This window comes from Natator depressus, chromosome 27 (assembly GCF_965152275.1).
Source record: "Natator depressus isolate rNatDep1 chromosome 27, rNatDep2.hap1, whole genome shotgun sequence".
In the NCBI taxonomy this organism is placed as follows: Eukaryota; Metazoa; Chordata; order Testudines; family Cheloniidae; genus Natator; species Natator depressus.
The window spans coordinates 7,395,678-7,418,846 of record NC_134260.1 but is presented as its reverse complement, the minus strand read 5'-3'; the positions used below and the strand labels follow the sequence as shown (position 1 = coordinate 7,418,846).

Sequence of the window (23,169 nt, the reverse complement as noted above, 5' to 3'; positions counted from 1 at the left end):
ACCTGAGGCTCGCCAGCAAAGAGGGGTAAGGAGACCCCTGCCTCCCTCACCCCACTCTTTACCCATCCCTGCTGGTGAGGCTTAGGTCTGTCCCGCTTCCCTGAGCCCTCGTGGGAGCCCTCCCCTGCCAACACCATCATCCCCGCAGGGGGTGCCAGGAAGTGAGACAGACCCACTGGTTCACCACCAGGGAGGGGTAAGGACCCTCTTTGTCGGCGCGGGGGTTGGCCAGTGCCCAGTTTTTCTGCATCTCAGAAGTGGCAACCCTACGGATCACAAACCAACAACAGTCCCAAAAGAAAACCTAAAGGGCCCTCCACCCTCCTGGGCTCCCTCTCCACCCTGCTCTCTCGTACACTGCTGACCTTCCCACCTCTCTCCCTGGAGATCCAGCTTCTACCTGAGCCACTGACCCTCAGAGCCTCCTCCCCGGCAGGGGTGCTGGAACTAGGGGTGCTGCAGCAGCCCCGGCTTGAAGTGGTTTCCACCCTATACAGGCTTTGCAGTTTGGTTCAATGGCTCTCAGCACCCCCACTATACAAACTGTTCCAACTTCACTGCTCCCCGGAGTCCTTCCCACAGCCTACCTGCAGGCCACGGATTCATAGAGTCATAGACAGTAAGGTCAGAAGGGACCATTATGATCATCTAGTCTGACCTCCTGCACAACGCAGGCCACAGAATCTCACCCACCCACTCCTGCGATAAACCTCTCACCTATGTCTGAGCTATTGAAGTCCTCAAATCATGGTTTGAGGTTTGACCTGCCCGCCCAAGCCTGCCCCAGGAGCCTCCTTCTCCCCTCTTAGCCCCTCTCAGGGGACTACTTTCCTTCGGCAGCTCTGCTCCCTCACTGGGCTCTCCCAGGCCTCTATGGAAGCCACCTGTCTCTTTCCTAGCTACAGCTGATAACTGACTGAAGCCACCTGATTCCCAGCCGATCAGGATCAGCTTGGGGGGGGGGGAGCTCATTTCACCCTCTCCCATCCCTGCACAAAGCCCACCTAGGCAGAGTTTCGGCAGGGAGAGATGAATGCCGTCCTAAAGAACCCAAGCCCTGCAAAGCTCAGAGTAGTTCTGGGCCCCGGGTACAGGATCCAGAGCCTTTTGCCTGGGGGACCGTAGAGCACATCCAGCCAATGGCACTAGCCCTAGTGACAGAGAGTTATTGCCATGTCTCTGGTGAGCCAGGGATGGGCAGCTCGCACTGTTAGTGTACTCACTGCAGGAGAAAGAGAGGACCTTTGACGTCCACGGCTGCCAGCCTGACACCTTGCCCCGGTGCTATGCCCACCTCAACACCTACCGTCCCCGCCCCCGTTTTTCAGCCTGAACTGAGTTTCACGTGCCAGGAACAGCAGATTCACCCTACTTTCGTTTCTGGGGAGCGCCCCTTTCCGATCCCATCAGCCTGCTAAGTCATTTGCAAAGGCCTCTCCTGTGTGCACCGTGGCCGCGGGCAGGGAGGCAAAGCTGGGGCAAGGCAAGCCACTCACTCTGATTTCTTGGCAAGATTCCTCCTCTTCTCACAGTGACCGGATGCTGGCCATTGTCCTAGGGAAGGTGCATTGTGGAGAACAATTAAGGCTGTGTTACGAGCAGACTGGACCTGCTCAGCAACACTGGGAACTGATGCAACCTGTAGAGTTCGCTGCAAAAAACCAAGATCTCAGAAACAAACTGCAATGACAGAGGGTCGTTTGTAGGGGCTGAACCTGGCACCCCATGCTCTAAAAATCCTGGCCTGGCTGAGCTAAAGAAGCACGTTTGTTAATGCAAAGCCTGTAACAGACTCATAAAACCTCTCCTGGGGCCCAGCCACTCGAGAGCAAGAAAGAGCAACCAACGGGTTATGGGGAGTTGTTTAAACATGGGTGGAGAATTTTGGATGACTTATTTTTCTTCATAGATTCCAAGCCCTGAAGGGACCACTGCGATCAGCTCGTCTGGCCTCCTGTACGACACAGGCCTAGAACTGCCCCCCACAAACTCATGTTTGAACTAGAGCAGATCTTTTAAACAACATCCAGTGATGGAGAATCCGCTGTGACCCGTGGTCAATTGTTCCAATGGTTAATTGCTAGGAATTCGCCATCACCTCTAGCAGGCCTCTCATTACACAGGATCTGGGTGAGGGCCTCAGCGCCTGATCCATTGACTTCTATGAGAGTTTTGTCTGTGTAAGGAGCCCAGGGTTTGGCTCAGTCCAAGCCAGATGAGCTTGACCCCAAATGTAACGGAGTAAAGCGCGCATGGCCGCGGGGACTGGCTGTCAGTCTGCAGGGTCAAAAGGCAGAGCAGCTTCCTGGTAGCTGTTCTTGCTTGTGGCATGTTGTGACGAAGCGGGACTGTTCTTAATGTTTCCTCTGAATATTGTGGGGGTGCCTCAGTTTCCCCTCTGCAGTTCTTAAGTATCTAGGTGGTGGGATAAGGGTGTATGATCCTTGCAGAGCCCTAGAGGGCAGGTGTGTGCAGGGGTCTGGACACAGAGAATGGCCGACACCCTGTTTCCTGGCAACTGATGGCCTGGGCCCTTCCCCCCTGCAAGGTGAGAGCTAAAGGGTTGGAGAACAAAGGAATCCCGTGACCTCCTGGCCCGGGAAAGGGACAAAGCCGAGAGGAGGAGGGGCTGGAGAGAGTTTCAGTTTGGGGCTGGCTGAGGACAAGGAGTAAAGTGCAGACGTGGTTGTCTGGCTCGCTGCCCCCCAAAATGGACCCAGTTGAGGGGTCCTGTTCTCTGCACCAACAAACTCTGTGATAGACCATGTTCCTGTTGTCTAATAAACCTTCTGTTTTACTGGCTGGCTGAGAGTCACGTCTGACTGCGGAGTTGGGGGGCAGGACCCCCTGGCTTCCCCAGGAGCCCGCCTGGGCGGACTCGCGGTGGGAAGCGCACAGAGGGGCAGAGGATGCTGAATGCTCCGAGGTCAGACCCAGGAAGGTGGAAGCCGTGTGAGCTGTTTGCCCTGCAGACAGGCTGCTCCCAGAAAGGAGACTTCCGCAGAGTCCTGCCTGGCTTCGTAGGGAGCAGTTCCAGAGCATCGCCCGGGGACTCCGTGACACGTGTTAATATTTTGTTGGCTGGAAATGCTGACGTTACAAGATGGGCCTGGTCCAGATCTGACAGCCTAGCAGCAGGGGAAGGAAAACATGCGAAGTGCCTGTTCTTGGGGCAGTCTCTGAGAGTTTATTTGGTAGCTCATTAGCTGCCATTTAAGCCTTTTCAGCCAGTCTCCAGCTAGGCTGGGTGGTTTCATTTCATTCTCTTCCTCATTACTCAGGCCTCACTTCCTGGGCAGCGGACGTGGGTGGATACAGCCGAAGGGGGCATGCGGCCGTGCCTGGGCGTAGGGTGACCAGACAGCAAGTGTGAAAAATCGGGACGGGGGATGGGGGGTAATAGGTGCCTATATAAGACAAAGCCCTCAATTAGCAGGACTGTCCCTATAAAATCGGAACATCTGGTCACCCTAGCTGGGTGTGTGGAACAGCTCGTCTCTTCGACCCCCTTTGGAGTCGCACAAATCAGGGTTTGATCACACAGCCATTTGAAGAAACCTTCGCACAGGTACCCAGATTTGCTCTTCTCCTTCCAGACGGCCAATCACCAAGCAGAAAGGAGACCAGGTGGCTCAGGAGAACCCGCCCACATAGCAAGTAGTTGGTGGCCAGCTCCTGAGGCTGAAAACTGGTTGCCCCAAGCTGCTGGGCAGATGCTCAGAGAGGCACGGTGCAGGTGGGACTTGAGTCAGTGCCCGAGCCATTCACCTGGAGACAGAAGGGCTCCATTCCCCAGAGCCTGCGCTCCCAGTGCTCTGCCTGGCAGCTCAGCATGGCTCCCCTCCCTTTAGAACAGCCACCTTTGAAAATGGACAGTTTTACTACTCTTTGATCCACTTCAAAGGTCCACTGTCCCAGCCCCCACGCCTCACAGCTCTGCCTGCTGCCTCTCTTAGGGCTAATGAAGCAAGGAGGGTAAAGGGGAGAACGCCCCGGTAGGGCACCTAGCTTTGCAGATCAATGAGATCTATTGACGGTCTGCAATTTTCAAAGCTGAGTTTCAGATATGCAGGGCGAGGGGGAATGGTCTCTGCTCCCCCCGCTCTGCTCAAAGCACACTTACACTTACACCCCAACAAAATCCCTTCAGCATGGGATTCCCGGGCCTTTTCAGCCTGTCAGTCACACTCCTTTAATCACCAGAGGGCTCGTGAATGAGGCACAGGGCGGTCCCTCTGCTGCTCCCTGCCTTCCTCCCTCCCCGATGCTGATCCCACGGTCTCTCCAGGACTCTCTGCCCCGGAAGTTAACCAGGAGATTACTGCACTGCCTCAAGCCCATTGGGGTGTCCCTTCTGTGGGGTTCTGCTATTGCTAAGGATTGGATTCTACAGCCGTGAGTTTCCAAGAGTCTCTTGCACGGCACCCAAGCAGGTGTAACACTAACGCACGCCTTGCATGGAGGAGCAATGACAAGATCCCAGTGCAACTCCAAAGATTTTCTGATAGTTGTGTTTCCCGGGGGAATGAGGGGCAAGTGCTGTATCTGAGGAAACACTGGAGAAGAGACACGCAATTTAGATAGACAGATAGAGATGTATGGGGGTGGAATGATCATCAGATAGATAGATAGATAGATAGATAGATAGATAGATAGATAGATAGATAGATAGATAGATAGATAGATAGATAGATAGATTTATTTGGGGTCCTGGATCTTGCAAATATACTATCTGAAATAAAATGTTTTGTCAGGCTAGATCTTATCAGCCTTCTCACCGTCTTCCCTTTAAACAGCGGATTGTTTAGGTAAATGTCACTGGTTGCTAATTACCAGGAAGAAAGCTAGAGAACATTCTAAAGCTCTCTCTTCCCCAGGCCCAGACAGCTATCGGCAATACCAGTGCAACACAAGGTGGCCACTGGACTCAGATTCTCCGCTGCCCTGCTGTCATTTAGACCTTTGCAAGGGGGGTGTCAAGTGCTCGCAGAGGAGAATGGCAGCGTTCCACACCTGCCAGACACTCACTTTGCACTGGTGCAAACGAAGACTCCAGGTGCAGACCAACAGGGAATCAGGCCCATGATCCATATATCAAAGCAGAAGGCACCATCCTCCCCCCAGGGCTTTATTTCCATCCTGCTCCATATGGTGAATCACTCCTCTATCGTTACTGCTGGGGTTTCTCTGGTGTCTTAGCTTTCTGCACTGAGGGAGCTGGGCCCCTGGGTCTAAGCATGGCTTTGTGAGGGGAGGGACATGAAAAATCCAACCAATATACATTTGTGAAGCTCTCTCGGCTCTAGATTAGTATTTCTGTGGCTCTGATTGCTGGTTTGGGACAGCACATAGGTTTCAGGCACCCTCAACTGGGATGACCTGCATAACTCACTCGTGGATTTGGGCTAGAGGATGGGGCACTCGACTGACACTCTGGAAACTTTGCTTCCATTTCCAGCTCTGCCACTGCCTGCTGGATGACCTTGGGCAAAGCACTTACCCTCCCAGCCTTTGTCTCTGTTAGACTGTAAGCTGTTTGGGGCAGGGGCTGCCTCTTGCTTTTAGCACAGCGCCATGGGGCCCTGGCCTCAGTCATAGCCTGTAGGTGATACTGTAAAACCAGTGACGAATAGCCCCCATGGCTAATGTGGCCATCTCACACGCAGGCTGTCAGCAGTCTCTCTCAGTCTCATCCTTCCCCACTGGAGAGTCTGCATCCTCCCCCATGGCCCCGTTACACTCCTGTTCAGTGCACACCTCGCTCCCCCTGCCCCATGCCAGCTACAAGCTCCTCCTGCCCGCCCCCGGACTGCATGAGGAGGTCGACTTAGGCTCAGATTCATTCACACAGACCTGAGCCAGCTTCCCTCCCCCCGCCCTGCAGTGGGAGCAGCTTTAAACCCCAAGCAGCTCCATGGCAGCCTCACGGCTAGAAGTGGCTGAAACTGCTGTCCTGGGCAACGCCTTCCCTGGCCACAGCAACCCACACTTTAGGCTATATTAGGTGTGGCTCCTCCCCCCGCAGCCCCAGGGCCCTTCCAGTCTCAGGGGCTCCCCGCACGCAGGGGTAGACCCGCGGGCAAAATCAGTCTCCTCTGGACCTTTGGAGCATTGGCCGCTGGAGACAGGGAGGGGGTTGGCCAGGACACGCCGCAGGCCCTACGCTTCTCTGCTGAAGCTTCGACGGGCTAACGTTTACTGGGCCTGATCCCCGGCTAGTGTAAATCAACAGCTCCACTGAAGTTAACGGCGCTCTGGCAATTTATGCCGCGAAGGATCCGGCCTGTTCTCTTTATTCCTGTTGAGTGTAGGCACGCGCCAGTCATGCAGAAACCTGCCGAGCTGGTGCAGAAACCTGCCGAGCTGGTGCAAACGCCGCTCGCTGCGGGCTGGAATAATGGAAGAGACGTGTCATTCTGGTGCTTTCTCGTCCGCTAGGCAATTCAGACCCCATGGGAGAGCCTCCGGCTCGGGCAGGCGGGGGAGAGCCCCAGTAGATTCACCCCTCCCTTCTGCCTGGCTTGGCTGATAAGGAAAGTCACCTGTGGAGGCTTGCTAGACTCAGCCTTGCCCAAAAAATAGAGCTTGCTCACAGCTCTATTCCCCAAACAAGGGCTTTGGGGAGGAGCCCCAGCTGCGCTATGAGAGAGCTGTCACCCTTTGCCACCGTGCCAACTGCCAGTCCCCTGTGCTAACCACTAGCCCCCACTCCCTTCCTAAGCTGAAAGTGGCCGAGATAGCACAGTTCCTGTTTTCTGTCCCTGCTCCTGTTCTCCTTTTAAAATGTACGAACCTCCAAAGTCATATGGTGCATGTCGTTAAACAGACACTACAAAACACACAGGCTCAGCTCTCACGCTGGGGTGGATCAGCACAGTCCATGCTGCTGAAGTTCTGAGTAGTACATGAGATCACACTGAAACCTTGGGCCAGAGCCTCGGCTTTGAGTCTTGTCCCCTAGTGCCATAGACTCAAAAAGGGCCTTGCGTTCCCGGGAGCCTGAGCCAATAGGACAGCCCTAGGGATTGCTGCACCTGCCACAGGTTAAAGCAGCCCTGAGGCGGTTCTAATATATGCTGTGGGGCATAGCAAGTGCTCAGCTGCCCCCAGGAGTGGGGGAGAGATAAAGATAACTTAGGGCCACCGTTGACCTCCCAGCTGGTCCAGGCTGCGCATGATTTGGCAGGACCCAAGGTTTCTGACCTTTTTCCTTTCATCAGCTTGATTTCTCCACCTTAATTGTGCACAAACGTCGGTGTTCATTGGTGAGCAGGACATTTGTCCTGCAGAAGCAGTGATGCCCAGCAGCTAGAGCAGGGGCTTGGGGTTCCCTGCTGCTTCCTCTTGAGTAAGTCACTTTCCCTTTCCTGTGCCATTAAAAGGGGCACGGTGAGATTTAATCCAGGTGGCAGAGGTGTTTGTGAGCCTGGCATTACGGGGGGCTACATAGCTGCCCAGGGCTCTTCTTGTAAGCACTGAAGTGAGATCATTTCACAGCTGCCGCTCTCCAGCAATCCAGCAGCAGAATGATGCCCTTGTTTTGCCCCCAACCTTGCCAGGCTAGGAGAATGCACACGGGGCGCAGATGCCTCTGAGTGAAGAACTCCCTGTGATTTCTTGATTGCCCTTGCAGGGCTGTAAATGGCCAAGCAACACCCCCTTCAGGGGGCTGCTCTGTTGAATGTGGTGAATCTGGACCATCCCCTCTGAGAAGGAGACAGCTGGCCCTCCAGACATGCATGAGGGGCCATGGTGGAGTCTCCTCCAGGCATGGAGAGGAGACATTGGCTGCTTTGGCGGAGATGCAGCTATCTCCGGGTGAGAAAGGATTGTTGCACGGTACCAGCAACTGAGTACTGCAGACTGAAGAAGTCCTTCAAGCAGATTATTGGAATGGGAATCCGTCTGCCGGTGCCAAAATGGGTCTGGAAACACCCAGATGCAGGCACACGTTGCCATTCGTAAGATGGATGCTTAGCGCACACACACTCACGCACATTTGAAATGCACACATCACACACACACTCTTATAAATACAGGCACATATGCATATGCATGTCGTTGTTGGCATCCTTCAGTCTTGAGAGAGCCTGGGTATGCACACCCTTGAGGGGTAAAGAATTTACTCAGTTGGTTTTACGGCAGCTGTGAACCTGGCTGAAGAGACCCACTGGAGAGAGACATTCGCTGCCGCATCTGTCACATTTAAAGGTGATGTTTCCACACTTTGGGCTCTGTCTTCTGCGAGCTCTTTTCTCCTCTGCTAAACTGGACACCTTCCTCCTGGAACTTCAGAGACCTCTGTTAAGCTCTTGTTTCCAAAGGCTGCGGTCTTGAGGGCGATCTTCCCAGTTGTCCACATCCATGTCCATTTCTTTGAGGTCTCGCTTGCACACATCCCTGAAACGCAATGTTGGGCGTCCTTTGGGTCTTTTTCCAGATGCCAGTTCACCACGGAGGATGAACTTTGGGATGTGCCCATCATCCCTGCAGCACACATGCCCAAGCCAGCAGGGGCGTCTCTGTTGGAGGAGCGTTTGCATGCTGGGTATGCTGGCCCGTTTGAGCACCTCAGTGTTGGTGACTCTGTCCCTCAGGGAGATTCCAGAGATTCGACGAAGGCAATGCATATGAAAGCTGTTGAGCCTCTTTTCCTGGTGAGAGAATAAGGTCCATGTCTTGCTCCCGTACAAAAGTGTGCTGATAACACATGCACGATACACACAGATCTGTGTGCGTTCTCTCCGGCTGTTGTTTTGCCAGACCCTCTTGTTCAGTCTAGACAGTGTTGTGGCAGCTTTTCCAATGCGGATGTTGAGTTCCGTTTAAGTGAGAGGTTGACCGCGAGAGTGGATCCCAGGAATATGAACTCGTTCACCACTTCAAATTCATAGTTGTTGATCTTGATGGACGGTGCTTCCTCAACTCCTTGGCTCATTATGTTCGTCTTTTTTAGACTTACAATAAGCCTGAAGTCTTGGCAGGCTTTGGAAAAACTTTCCGTTAGGTTTTGAAGATAAGTTTCTGTGTGGGTTGTCACTGCTGCATATTCAGCAAAGAGGAAGTGTTGGATAAGGGCCTCCCGAGTCCTGGCTTTAGATCTGAATCTTGCATGTGCACATATACATACACGCCCCACCCCTCAATCAGAGAATCGCAGGACTGGAAGGGACCTCAGGAGGTATCTAGTCCAGTCCCCTCCACTCGTGGCCGGACTAAGGATTATCTAGACCAGTGGTTCCCAGACTCATTCCGCCGCTTGTTCAGGGAAAGCCCCTGGTGAGCCGGGCCGGTTTGTTTACCTGCCGCATCCGCAGGTTCGGCTGATCGCGGCTCGCAGTGGCCGCAGTTTGCTGCTGCAGGCCAATGGGAGCTGCTGGAAGCGGCGGCCGGCATGTCCCTCGGCCCGCGCCGAGGCCAGGGATGAGGGGTTTGGGGTGCAGGCTGCCCCAGGGCTGCGGAGGGGAGAGAGGACTCCCCCGAGCCCTTTTTCACCGCAGCAGCCTGGGACCTGGGGAGAGGCACCTCTCCCCGCCGCAGCAGCTCCAGGGCTGGGGCTGGGGAAGATGCACCTCTCTCCTCTCCAGTCCAAGCCCCTGCATCTGCACGCCTGCACGGCCCTTGATAGCCTGCTGCACAGCCACGCAGCTTAGAGGGAATTTCTGTCTAGATGATCCCTAACAGGTGTTTGTCTAACCTGCTCTTTAAAATCTCCGATGATGGAGATTCCACAACCTCCCTAGGCAATTTATTCCAGTGCTTCGCCACCCTGATAGAAAGTTTTTCCTAATGTCCAACTTAAGTTGTAGCAAGAATGGTTTAAGCCCATGGCTTCTTGTCCTATCCTCAGAGGTTAAATAATTTTTCTCCCTCCACCTTGTAACAACCTTTTATGTATTGAAAACTGTTATCATGTCCCCTCTCAGTCTTCTCTTCTCCAGATTAAACAAACCCACTTTTTTCAATCTTCCCTCATAGGTCATGTTTTCGGACCTTTAGTCATTTTTGTTGCTTTTCTCTGGACTTTCTCCAATTTGTCCACATCTTTCCTGAAATATAGCACCCAGAACAGGACACAATACTCCAGTTCAGGGTTAATCAGTGTGGAGTAGAGCAGAAGAATTACTTCTTGTGTCTTGGTTACAACACATCTGATATTACAGCCCAGAATAATGTTCGCTTTTTTTGCAACAGTGTTACACTGTTGACTCATATTAAGCTTGTGCTCCACTATGACCCCCAGATTCCTATCTGCAATACTCCTTCCTACGCAGTCATTTGCCTTTTTGTATGTGTGCCACTGATTATTCCTTCCTGAGTGGAGTACTTTGCATTTGTCCTTATTGAATTTCATCCTATTTACTTCAGACCATTTCTCCAGTTTGTCCAGATCATTTTGAACTTTAATCCTATCCTCCAAAACACTCACAACCCTCCCAGCTTGGTATCTTCTGCAAACTTTATAAGTGCCATTATCTAAATCATTGATAAAGATAATGAACAGAACCGGACCCAGAACATCCCTCCAGAACCCCACTCGATATGTCCTTCCAGCTTGACTGTGAACCACTGTTAACAACTCTCTGGGAATGTTTTTTCCAACCAGTTATGCACCCACCTTATAGTAGCTCCATCTAGGCTGTATTTCCCTAGTTTGCTTATGAGAAGGTCTTGCAAGACAGTATCAAAAGTCAAGATTTACCATGCCTACCGCTTCCCCACATCCACAAGGCTTGTTACCCTGTCAAAGAATATACATATGTATGGATATGTGAACAGATATGTATATTCTTTGACAGAGTAACAGAGTAATGTTTATATACAGGTCTAGCCACATGCACACATACACTTAGATACTCCCCTGTGGCCAGATCTATACACTGTACACACATTTCCACATACACATGTACATTTGCACACACCTATGTATACAGACATTTATTACACACCCCCCCACACACTTACAGACACATCTAGTGTCACCCTCTTCACTGACATGCCAGGTCCAACCCAGTGGAAGTCAGTGGGGTTACCGAAGGGTTGGCATCATCACCCTGGACCAAAGTTGTACGCATACAGATACGTCCCAACACACAAACACACACCCATTCAGCCAGGCCCACGGTGCGCACATAGACACATGCACACTCTACAAAATCACCAGTGGGCCAGATCCTCAGCTGCCCAACACAACCCTCCCCTGATCCGGGCACCTCTGGGCAACGGGCCGTCCCCCTGGTGCAGCAAGGGTCTTGGCGCACAGGGGAGCTGGCACCGAAATGAAACTTTAGTTTGTGGCCCGGGTCCAAAGGCAGGTGCCAGGGGCTGTATCCACTCAGTCCCTTGCCTCGGGTTCAAGCTAGAGCAGCCTGTGGCTACTGTACCCCATAGCTCCCAGGGCTCTTACAGCAACCGGGAATCCCCAGGCCAGGGGACCCCATCCACCCTCCCTCCCCTCCCCGGCATGGGCAGGCAGGGGAAGCAGAGATCCCACTTCAGGAAGGAGGCGCCCCTGAGCCAGGACAAGTCTCCAGAGCGGAGCCAGGCAGGGACACGCGTCCGCCCCAGCACCTCCCGCCAGCAGCCAGGGCACCGACCCGCGGCATCCCAGCGCCGCGGGGACACGGGCAGGGAGCTCCGGGCACCAGGCTCGCCGCCGCCCCGGGGAAAGGGCCGCACCTGAGCCGCTCTCCAGCATCCCCGCGGCTCCCCGGCCGGGCTCCCTCCAGCCGCTCGCCCCGTCTAGTTTGCAGGGTCCCGACCGATGGCGCGTCCGTGTCCCGTCCCCCCGCCCCCCCCCACAGCTCCCAGCCGGTCCGAGTCAGCTGCTCAATTCCCCCCCGCCCCCCAGCCCCTTTCTCCCCGGCAGCCCCCCGGGCACCTCCCCAGGGGGGTCCTCCCCATGCCAGCCCCCAGGCAGGAGCGGCACAGAGTCAGCCCGGGGACCCCGGGGCCAGGCGGAGGGGAGGGGTGCCTCGGCTTTCCCCCGTGCTCGATGCCCCTAGGCAGGGGCGGGGGGATGGCACCGACCCTAAATGGCACCTGCTCCCCCCGGGAGGGGCTGGGCGGCCCTGGGGGGGTGCTGTGTGCTGCAGCCCCCCCGCTCCCCCCACGCCAGTCAGCGGCGTGGCCCCAAAGACACCCCCCTTGGAGACCCCGCCCGGGGCTCCTACCTGGCGCTGGGCGTTGGGCTCGGTGAGGTTGGTGTTGTAATCCCAGCTGGCGGACACGCTCCGGAACAGGACCACCTCGGCGGAGCTGTTGTACCCCTGCGCGAAGACGGCAGCCCCCGGCTCGCTGGCGCTGGTGTCGGGGGGCAGGAGCCCGGCTTCCAAGGCCACCGCCCCGCCGAGCCAGAGCAGCAGCAGCCGCAGAGCTGGGGGCATCCTGGCACCCGAGCGCGCCTCCCGCCCAGGGGTCTCCCCGGAGCGCCTGGCCAGGGAGCCTCCCGCAGCGGCCGGCGGCTTATAAGCTCTGCCCAGACCCTGCCCACCGAGCCGGCCTCTCCCAGCAGATAAGAGGGAACATGTTACTCTCCCTTCCGCGGCGCGCAGCGGGAGCCCGAGCAAAGAGCCACTCGCGGTGCCAAAGTCCTTCCATGCAGCGCAGGGAGGGGAGGGGAGAGGGAATGGGGGGGGGGGGAGAAGGGGAGTGGGGAGGAAGAGGAGGAAGGGCGAAGGGGAGAGAGAGTGGGAAGGGGGAAGGAGGATAGAGAAGGAGGAGGGAGAGAAAAGAGAAATGGGGGGGATAGAGGAAGGGGGAAGATGGAGAAAGGGAGGACCCGGTGGGAAGGAAAAGAGCAGAAGGAGGGAGAAGGGAAGATGGGGGGGCGCTGGGACCTGTCTCCTTAGAGCTCCATGAAAGCAGGATCCCTGCTTCCCTGGGCACTGGGCCCCTTGCCCTCCAATTCCATCTCCAAGGGAATGCCAGGCGCTCCCCCTCTGGGCAGCCAGCTGCCTCCCCATGCAGCCCCCTGTGCCCGCCCGGAGCCCAGCTTCTCCCCTGCGCTGTCCGCCAGCTGAGGGTGCACAGAGGTTGGAGGGCAGGGAGCCACACCGGCCTGGGCTGAGCTGGGATAGGCTCATCCTCGCTTTGGGGTTTCTTTCCTGTCCCCCTCCCCCAGCCTCCCAGCTGAGCTCAGGCAGACATTTGGGGTGGCTTTGGCGAGTCCCCAGCTGCAGGCTGCAGCCCAGAGCCTGCTGGTGCTTGGAGAGGTGCAAACTGGAGCCCGTGGAATCCCACTGCTGTGAGCAAGGGGAGCAACAGGCCCCAGGAAGAGCCTTCGCTGAGCCCTTGATCCCACCAGGCCAGGGGTGCGTGGATTTGTTCTGCCCTTTTCCTGTGGATAGGATCCTCGAGGGGGTCGCCAGCCCCCTTTTCCTTCTCCTAGCGCTAAATGGGAGGGGGGTCCTGGCTGGATCCCAACGAGGTGTGGGGAGAATCTGGGGGAATATGGGAAAGGGTGAGAAGCACTGGCCTATTCTGCATCTGGTCAGGTGGAGATCAGGGCTTGCGTGAGTTTCACAAGCCAGGTAAGGCGGGGGTGCTCCTGGTAGGATGGGGCTCACATGCAGGAGGAGAGGGGTAGATTATACCACCCCTTTGGCTTGGCTGAGCCGCCTTTGACCCAGGCTGCAAGTTCTGCTGGGTTTCTATCAGTGGCTGGCCCGTTCCTTTCCCCTGCAGCCCTCGCTTCAGCGTAGACAGATCGCAGTGCCATTCCACCCCGGCAGCTCTTTTGTTCCCGAGCTCCATGAGCTGACAGCTGGCCAAGGTCACCTTGGCCAGGGCTTGCACTGGGCTACTGACCACCAGTCTCATCACATGTCCCGAAGTCGTCACTTTCCTTCCGCCACTGAACTGAGGGTGTAAAGCTTGTACCTACCCACCCAGGAGCAGGCACGTAGCCAGCTCACCCAGTCTTGCTGCAGCGGCAGGGGACATGGCCAGCACCCATCTACACAGCCACCCTGAAACGGGAGATACCTGCACAGGTGGCTGGCCCCTTTAATGGGAGACAGCCCAGCCTCAGACACACACACACACACCGGCCCCCCAACACAATTAGCTCATCTCCCAGAGGGGGGAGATGAAGAGGGTCATCGTGGCACTCAAGGGGTCAGACGTTAGCCTGATGAATAGCCAGACCAGACCTCCTGGGAGCAGGTTAGGCAAACCCGTGAGAGTCCCTGAGGTAGGGTCCGCAGGGAGATCCCTAGCGGGGGAGACAGCACTGAGCTAAAAGAGAGTCCAAGAGCAGACTATGAGAAGGATTCGGGGGCAAGCAGCCTGGGCAGTACCAGGTTTACAACGGCGCCAGGCCCACTCTCGGATGGGGCCCATAACGACTACATGGGGGCCCACAAAAGGTCAATCCGACCCGGAGCCTGGGAGTCTGCACCTTATAACAGATCTGGAAAGGACTTAAAGGTAGCCCAGAAGTGGCTGAGAATGGAGCCGGGAGGTGGGCAGAAGACTAGCCCAGGAGGAGCAGAAGCATCTTTGTTAGCTTGGACTTTTGTTGTCGTGCAAGGGGTTGAATTTGTTTAGTGACGAGTCCAAGTGGTCACGCTGGATCACCAACACTGCCCCATGTGGAGAAGCTCAGGGGCGGGAGGAGGAAACTGAGGCAGAGACGATTCAGGGCCACCCCATTCCCTGAGGCAGCGCTCAGAAGGCAGTGCTCCTGTACAATGCCGTCCTCCCCACCCCCCTCAATGGGGTCCAGGATGTAGCTGCCCCATCATTTTCTATTCATTTTGTTTTGCTGGGGTTTCCCCGCCCAGCAACCCTGGCACTGACATCAGCTGTCCCTGCCTCCCAGGGAATGCCTCCCTGCTGGGCCTGGGAGCACTCTCCCAGGACAAGAAAGCCAAATAAAATCACATCTGTGTCTCTGGCTGCCTGTGAAAGGAGGATAAATCTATGCAGCAAGGGATTCCTGATGAGCTGATGAAAAGAAGAGAGACCACCCCTGTGGGAGCTGGTCGGCAACACATAGGCTCTTTACACAGCCGATCCTCTGCTGTTGGAGCACAGGGCTGGGAGCTAGGAGACATGGGTTTTATTCCTGGCTCTGCCACTGTTTCACTCAGTGACCCTAGGCAGCCCACTTCCCTGCTCCCTGCCTCAGTTTCCCCATCTGGAAAATGAAGGTCATAATGCTGACCCGCCTTTGTAAAGATCTAGGGAAGAAATGCACAAGGGCTAAGCATTACTATTGAGGGCTTCTGCAAAGAAAACCTTCTGGATAGAAGGATCTTTGTAAAGAGAATCCCATGTCCCTGGGTCCCCCTGCGAAATAAACCATTGAGTTAGGGAGGACTCCGTAATTGAGCATCTGGTTAAAAGACACCTCTCCCCCACACCCGAAATCTGATTGGAAGATGGCCTGTGAAAACAAGAATCCTTGGATATTTAGGTCGTCAGCCCCTTGGGGCGGGGACTGTCTGTGCTGTTTGTACAGCGCCTTGCACGATGGGGTCCTGCTCCAGGACAGGGGCCGCGAGACACTTCTGCAACACAAGTAAAAGTCAGACTAATTGTGGGTTAAAGCTGGTTAGTTCTCATCCGCTCTACATGCAGGAGATCTGTGCTCTCAGCGGTCTTGCGGAGAGCAGCAAAGCCCCACGGCTGCAGGCTGTTGGCCTTCAAAGGGCTGCGCCCAGATGTTCTTGCTGAAATTCTGTGCGGTTCTAGGCACCAGCCTGCAGAGTGCAGGGATCCAAACCCAGCCCATGGGGCCTGATCTGCAGACAGCCGAGCACTGCAGCTCCCACTGACTTTCATTGGAAGTTCAACATGTGCTCGCCCTAGGGGGCATAGCTATGGGGGGGGGGGGGGCTGTTGAGCCAAGCTGCTCCAATGGGAGCTTGAGCAGCACACTCCCCAGGGTGCAAGGGGAGAGGGCACAAGATGCACCATGGTGCAGCCTGCTCTCCTCCCTCACTGGGGCGCTGGCCCAGCCCTGGGGTGCCCCTGAGCACAGAGGCTGTGCCCTCCTAGCACCCCGGGAGGCATAAACCACCTCAAAGGAGGCAGGGCCTTGGCTCACCCCTGCTTGGCCATCCACGCTGACTAGACACTCAAGGTCAGCAGGAGGTGCCCTCCGAAGGGATGGCACAACAAACATGCCCCCCCATACGTGCCTGGGCTCTCAACGAGGGGCGTGTGCCTCCTGAAACCCAAACCCTTCTGCCACCTGCAACATGGGCTGGTGCTCATCAGGCACAACTGAGCCCTGAGCAGGCAGGCTGTGAAACCCCCACCCCTTAGCAACATGAGGATGGTCTAAAGCTTGTAACCAAATTCGACAGGAGACCCTGGCCCCAAACACAGCCCCGAGTCCTTCTCCTGCATGGACAGCTGTCATAAATCCATTCCCTTCCCTTCGATGTAGTGGTATCGTGCCTGATGTTCCCTGCACCACTGAGCACCCTCAGCGCCCATTGACAGCAGCTGGAGAGGTGGGGTATTGACCCCTCAGAAGATGAGCCCCACAGACCCTTTAATCCAAAGGGAAAAGTTTCCCAGCCCCAGGCTGAGATTTAGGAGGCCCAGGACGGAACATGCAGTCTGCTTGGAAGGAGGAGTGGGGCAAACGTGGCTGAGGGATGGGCTCAAAGGTGAAGCCTCCAGATTCAGAGCTGCTCTAGGGGCAGAACAGCACCTGCTGTAAATCAGAGCAGCCCCAAAGGTGCTCTAATTTACTGCAGCCCCCCAAGTGCTGCCTCTGGGTTGCTCTGCATTCCAGAATATCTGAAGCCGCATACACTGAGGACACAACCCCCCCTGGCCCTGACACCCCCCAAATGGCCCCAGGGCCCAGCTTTGATGTGTAGGGGCACGACTGGTGGCTGTGTGCTGTGCTTACTGAATGATTCTTTCCTAGCCCCCTGCCACACAGCTCCAGCTCCTGTTCCCTGCTGAGCAGCATACAGGGGCCAGGGCTGGAGCCAGAATCAGTTCATAACACAATAGGGGCCCGGTCCTGCCTCCCAGGAACACCCGTCCAGCCCTACAGACTGCAGTGAGGGGCTGCATGGAGAACAGGAGCTAGTTGGAAATGAGTGACGTTTGCACATGAATGAGTTAGTAGAAGAATAAACAATGAAAAGAGCAAATACAAGTCATCACAGGATCCTTTCCTTCCTGCGGAGAACTGGCTCCACGCTGGGATCCCCGTCATTCCTGGCAGGCTAGTAAATACACTGGCCTGTGTTTCACCTACACCGGGAAGCGTTAGGCATGTGGAATCTGACTCCATGCCTTAGGTCTGAGATCTCAGCTAATGGGGTGGGAGAGAGGATCAGTTCCGGGGGCAGGTTAGCAGCTTATCGCCCCGTACAGAGCATTCACAATGACAAAGAAAAACCACATTGAGCCAACTGTTTGGAACTTGCGACAGCGCGGCTCTAGCTATCTTAGGGGGCCTCTATTGCCAGAGTATCTGAGTGCCTCACAAACTTGAAAATATTTATCCCCTGTAACGAAGGGCAGCGTAGTTATTCCTATTTGACGGATGAAGACTGAGGTACAGAGAGATTAAGTGACTTGCCTAAGGGCACATAAGCAATTAGCGACAGCATGAACAGAACCCAGGTCTCCCAAGTCCTATGCACAGGCCCTAACTATTGGCTGATCATCTGTCTACTGGGCTAACAGAATGATCAGTTCTAGCTTGCTCTCCCAAGCTGGCTATTAAAGGGTTAACTGGGCCTGGACTTGCTACTTCCTCTTGATTAAATAGCTTTCCCTGAACAGGGCTCCCAGTTCCCCCTGTGGATCACACCCAGGAAGGCTGCGTCCACGGGTATCCACAGGCTATCCACAGAGCTGTTAAACGACCTTTGGCGGCAGACTGAGCTCTCTGTGTGGGTGAGTCACGCTAGGACGGGATGATGGAAGCCGCTCATAGGCTAGTGGCACTCCCTGGTTGATGGGGCACTAAGCAAAGGGGAGGGCAGTGATTTGCTGAGGGAGTTAGGTGCCTACCGCCCACAGATTTTTTCAATGGAAGTTGGAAGCCTTAATCAATCAAATCTGACCAGTTGGCTCAATCTCGGGCAGTCTAAGTGGGCAGCTAGCAGAGCCGACGAGACCTCCTCTGTGATGCGGCAGGCCACCCATGACAAACCTCCTGCTGCTTGCGCCCATGTGACAGAGATCACCTCCTGCATAGCATCACCCACTGCTTCCTGCAGCAAGCCCATAACTTCTCTTTAAGCTCTTGGACCTAAAGCCTGCAAGTGATGGAGAATCCACCAGGCTCCTCTGTAGTGTCACATCCCTAGAGTTAGGTCTTCAGCTTGCACAGGGACTTGTGCTTACCTTGTCAATAAGCAGGGGGTTATTGGTTATCTGTGGGGCTGCGCATCATGGCAGAAACTAAGGACTTGGCTTGGGAGAGAGTGTGCCGTTGTAGTTAGAATAGGAAAGAGGGACCTTGGCTGAGACCGGACACTGAACCACGCTGGGCCTCTGAAATGGGGACAGTCTTTTCCCTGCCTCATGGGGATTATTGTGAAGCTTCGAGGGGTAATGTTTGTAAACTCCTCCAATAACTGGTGCTCTAGAAGTTTAGTGCAGCTCCCGCTGCAGTCTCTGGTTGGAACTAGTACTTAGCCATGCTCTTGACATTGCTGGTGCTCCTGGGGAAGGAAGCCGGCAGATCCCTGGGGCAGCTCCAAAGTTCTGCTTTGCCTCACACGGCTGGTCCATTCAGTTAAATTGGGGTCAGGGGGAATCTTCCCCGCAAGGCTTTCACATCTGATCAGCTTCCCCTCACTGTCGGTGGCTCCCTTCAGACCTGTGGGTGCTGCTCGTTTGCTGGCTGGAGGAGATGACATAGTCATGCAAAGTGCTCCCGTGTTTCGGAGGGGGCTGAAGGTGTTGTCCCAGCCCCAGGATGGTGCTAGAGGAGATGGCAGCTGGAAGCAGAGCCAGCAATTCAGTAGGGGGCGCTCTTCCTTCTGAGTCAGTACAAAACCCGTGTCAATGCTGTGCTTCCAGAGATGCCACCTTTGGCATGAGACTCGCAACTGAAGTCCAGACCATTTGTGGGCAACAAAGTTCCTGTGAAGCCGTTCCCAAGAGTGAAGGTGTGAACCCTGATGTCCCAGCCAAATTCTACACCAGGCAGTTATACTCTGCCTCCCTAAGCTCTGCAGTTTCAGCGGACGGGGGGCAATATTCGACGCTGCCACTCCTAAACTGTTGTGAAGGGTTGCTGTGCGCTGTTAAAAAGTGGCCAGGTTTTATCCCAGAGGCAGTTGCATGGCAGCAGTGGTTGCAACAATACGTGTGGAGATCACGGGACCTGAAATATGCGGAAGAAATGGAGGAGTTTCATTAAGATCTTAAGGAAGGATGTGAAACGCTTTCCTCCAGAGCCACAGGCGTGACTGTGGTGCCAGTGGAAGGAGAAAGCAGAAAGGCAAGGGAGCTTCATGAGTCACTGTCTGGGTCTAGGGAGTTTGTGGATTTGCTGTTAGGAATCAAGCTTGGAGACCCTGCTATGCCCAGCAGATTGCAACACTGAGACCAGGTGCCGAAATCCCAGCTGGGACACTATAAACAACTGGGAAAGCGGAAGCTCTCCGAGAAATTCTGTTCCCAAATGGGTTCAATGGTGGGAGACATAGGAGACGCCTTTGGAAGCTTTAATTAATGTGGTAGGATTTGGGAGAGCTTGGGAGTGTTATGGAAGGAGAATTCACTTAGGAAACTTGGGGCCTTGAAAGCCGGCTTGAGAAGGGCCAGCTGATTGATGAGTCACACTAATCATTGTTTCCATTCATGTCATGCTGCGGGAAGACGTCAAAAGGTCAGGCCTAAATTCAGCTTCCGTTCTCAGCTACACTGGGGTAAATACAGAATAATTCCATGGACCCCAGTGAAGATATTCCAGATGAGCGCGGTCTGAATACATCCATGGATGGTTAAATATATTGTGGGCTGATAGCCCAGTGTAGCCCCTGGAGAAATCAATGGGAGTTAGACAACTAAACCCCTGTGAGGGTCTGGGCCCAAAGCCCTCTCTCATTCAATACAACAATAGCTTTCCCACAATGCATTGCCAGTGAATTGACAGAGCCACTTCCAGGGGTGAAAAGACAACCTGAGCCTCAAGGGTCTCTCTGCTAGCAAGGCGCCAGCCAGTGTGGAGATTTCGGGGGTGGGGCCTCTCTGGCCAGGATTGTCTTTTGTTGAGGAGTAATTCTCCCACCCTAGTCAGAAACAAGGAGCAGGCGAAATCTCTGGAGGAAGCTAGTTCTCGTTAGGTGTCCAGCCCAACGAAAACAGGAGGACAGGTCCATCTGTGACTATTAGCCAGGCGGAGCAGGGAGGCAAAACCAGGCTCTGAAGTTTTCCTAGCCCCTGTTTGCCAGAAGCTGGGAATGGGCGACAGGGGACGGATCACTGGATGATGACCTGTTCTGGTCACTCCCTCTGGGGCACCTGGCATTGGCCACTGTCGGAGGACAGGACACTGGGCTGGATGGACTTTTGGTCTGACCCCGTCTGGCCGCTCTTATGTTCTTAAGCCATCAGAGATACGTTTGGAGAAACTTGCAAGGATGCAGATATTTATCCAACCCCCTGAGCAGTCTAAGGTTTGCCTATCGTGGGTTTTAAGGCTCAGACCGATACTGAAGGCCTCTAGGCTTATTTTTATTGCCTTTTGCTCTCTTAAAATGTCTGTTCATGCAGCAGGCAGAGAGCGTGACACACATCGAAGTATAATGAATCCACATGGGGCAGACAACAGAGTAGATACAAATCATTTACACACATGGGATACCAGGGCTTGAAGTGCTGTCTGAAGAGCTCTAAGCCGCACTCGCACGTGAGCTGAAGGGAGCTGCACCTTAGCAGCACTGGTAATGGATCTTCTATACTCTGTCGCGAGTTGGGAAATCAGGAATTACTTATTCATCCACGCAAAGCCAGGAGGTTATAATAGGTTGTCTGGTTCTTATGCTCGTGCTGAATGTATCTCAAGGAGAGAAGAAGGTGAGACTGTTCTGGAATTCCACTGCCACTGCTCCCAAGCCGACCCAGTTGCCAATTTAGGTTGGATGTATTCCTGGAGGATTCATCACATGATATAATCGTTAATTAAATATTAATCTTTAATTCCTGGAGACTCCAGGATAATCCTGGAGAGTTGGCAGCACAGCTTCCTCTCACCTTCCATCTGAGATTCTCAAAGTGCTTTGCAGACATTAAGGAATTACTCCTCAACAGAAAACGATCCTGGCCTGTGACTGGCCGAAAACAGTCACATGACTGGTCAGGATGTCTCTGATGTTCGGCTCCTCAATAATTCCAAGACCTGGGGCAATGTTGTGCAAGAATGTGTGTGTGAAGAGCTGGAGGTATCTGAGCTCTACCGGAGAGGAAAGGATGGTCCAGTGGTTAGGATGTGAAGCAGGGACTTAGGAGAGCCTAATTCAATTCCCTCTTCTGTTATAGGCTTCCTGGAGGTAAGTCCCTTAAGGTGCATCTACACTGCATTGTAAGCCCAGGCTGTGGGCCCGGTGCTTGTGGACTCGATGGTTCCAAGCCTGTGCTTGAGCTTCCACACTGCACCGTAAACCTGGGCTGACAACTGCCAGGCCCGAGTTTCACAGCTGTGCTAACGGGCCTGTAACTGCACCTCACAGACCTTCTGACTCAAGACTGCCACTTGACCTGTATCCACACTGCAAAATGACAGGGTGGGACTCGAGTTCTGACCCACTCCACCAGCAGGGTCCTAGGACCTGGGTCCTGAGTGCTGGCTGATCTGAGTCACACTGATATGCGTGTGGCCGGAAGGGGGCCTTGAGCTCACCCCTGAGTCAGAGCCCAAGCTTCGTGTGCAGTGTCGACAGATCCCCTGGGCATAGCTACACAGCAGCTGGAAGGTTAAGTCCCAGGGTGGGTAGACATATCTACGTTAGCTCTCCTTGCTCCTAAAAACACCTAAAAATAGCCATGTGGCCACGCCAGCTCTAGCTGGCTGGCCAAGTACATATCCGTTGTACTTGGGCAGCTAGCCTGAGCCCCCAGCTGTACTGCGACTTCTAGGTGTCGTGCACGTATGTCTGCCCGCCCTGGGAATTACAGCTCCCCTCTGTGCAGACAAACCCTTCACTTCCGTGCCTCAGTTCTCCACCCACAAAATGGAGACAGTTGGACTTCACTAGCCTGTATCATGAAGGTAAATGCGTTAAAGATTGTCAGATGCTGTGATAATAGGGGCCGTATCAGTGCCTTTGATCTCTGCTTCCCACTAAGCTAGCCGAGATAAATTGCAGTGTTCTCTGGACTTGTCATTTCATGACCTAAAAAAACCCTGTTTCACTACAGAAACATCAGGCTCTAATGAAAGAGAATTCCCAGGATGACCGCTAGGCATGTTTGGATGTAACAGTGATTGATTTTGGATGCTGGGGTGAGAGATGGTCCAGATCTGTTGGATCACTGAATTAATCCCTTCCCTGTAAGAGAGGCATTGAACTGCGGCTGCGAAAGGACACAAAGAAGCTGCTTCATATTACAGGGAATGTCAGATCAAGACCTATTGAGATAAATGCACAGGTGATGTCAGTGCAGGGCCAGATTTTTAAGGGTATTTATATCCTCAGTGGACTTTAATACCCTTTAATACTCTCAGTGTCCCCCATTATGTTAAATGAGGAGGTGAGCATAGCAAGGGGAAGGGAGTTGCCACAGGTCATGCGGTGAGTCGGTTGCAGAGGCAGAAATAGAACCCAGGTGTCCTGACCCTAGTGCCACACTCTAATCACTAGACACCACTCCCCCAATATCAAGTTAAAGAACATACATGGGCTCCCCCTAATGGTAGGCTCAGCGGCTTCACAGACAGTTCCTTGCAAGGACTTGTTCAGAGCAGTTTATCCAGAGGGGGGCTATTGACACTGATTCTCCTCTGCTTTACTCTTCACTGCTACCAGAAACCCCAACCAGGAAGCCTCACTCCAGCTGCCTGGCCCCTGAGCCACCAGAGGGGGCTGTGGGTGGGGCAAGCACTCACTCCCCGCCAGGCTAAGTGTGTCATCTCCCCCCCGAGCCGGAGCCGCAGGGCCGAGGTGGCCTGTGTTCTGCTTCATTGGAACTCCAGGCAAAGCAGACAAGAGGGTCTGGAGGCAGTAAAGGATG

The 23,169-nt window shown here is 54.5% G+C and overlaps 1 protein-coding gene across 1 annotated transcript in view; it reads right to left on the bottom strand.

Annotated features, from left to right (window-relative positions):
* ACE (angiotensin I converting enzyme) overlaps nt 1-12,492 on the bottom strand; it is a 58,181-nt gene extending 45,689 nt beyond the window's left edge. Inside the window, exon 1 of the mRNA XM_074941015.1 lies at nt 12,174-12,492. Coding sequence (XP_074797116.1) covers nt 12,174-12,386 — 213 coding nt within the window. The 5' untranslated portion in view covers nt 12,387-12,492. The remainder of the gene's footprint in view (nt 1-12,173) is intronic.
* Nucleotides 12,493-23,169: the final 10,677 nt, after the last annotated feature.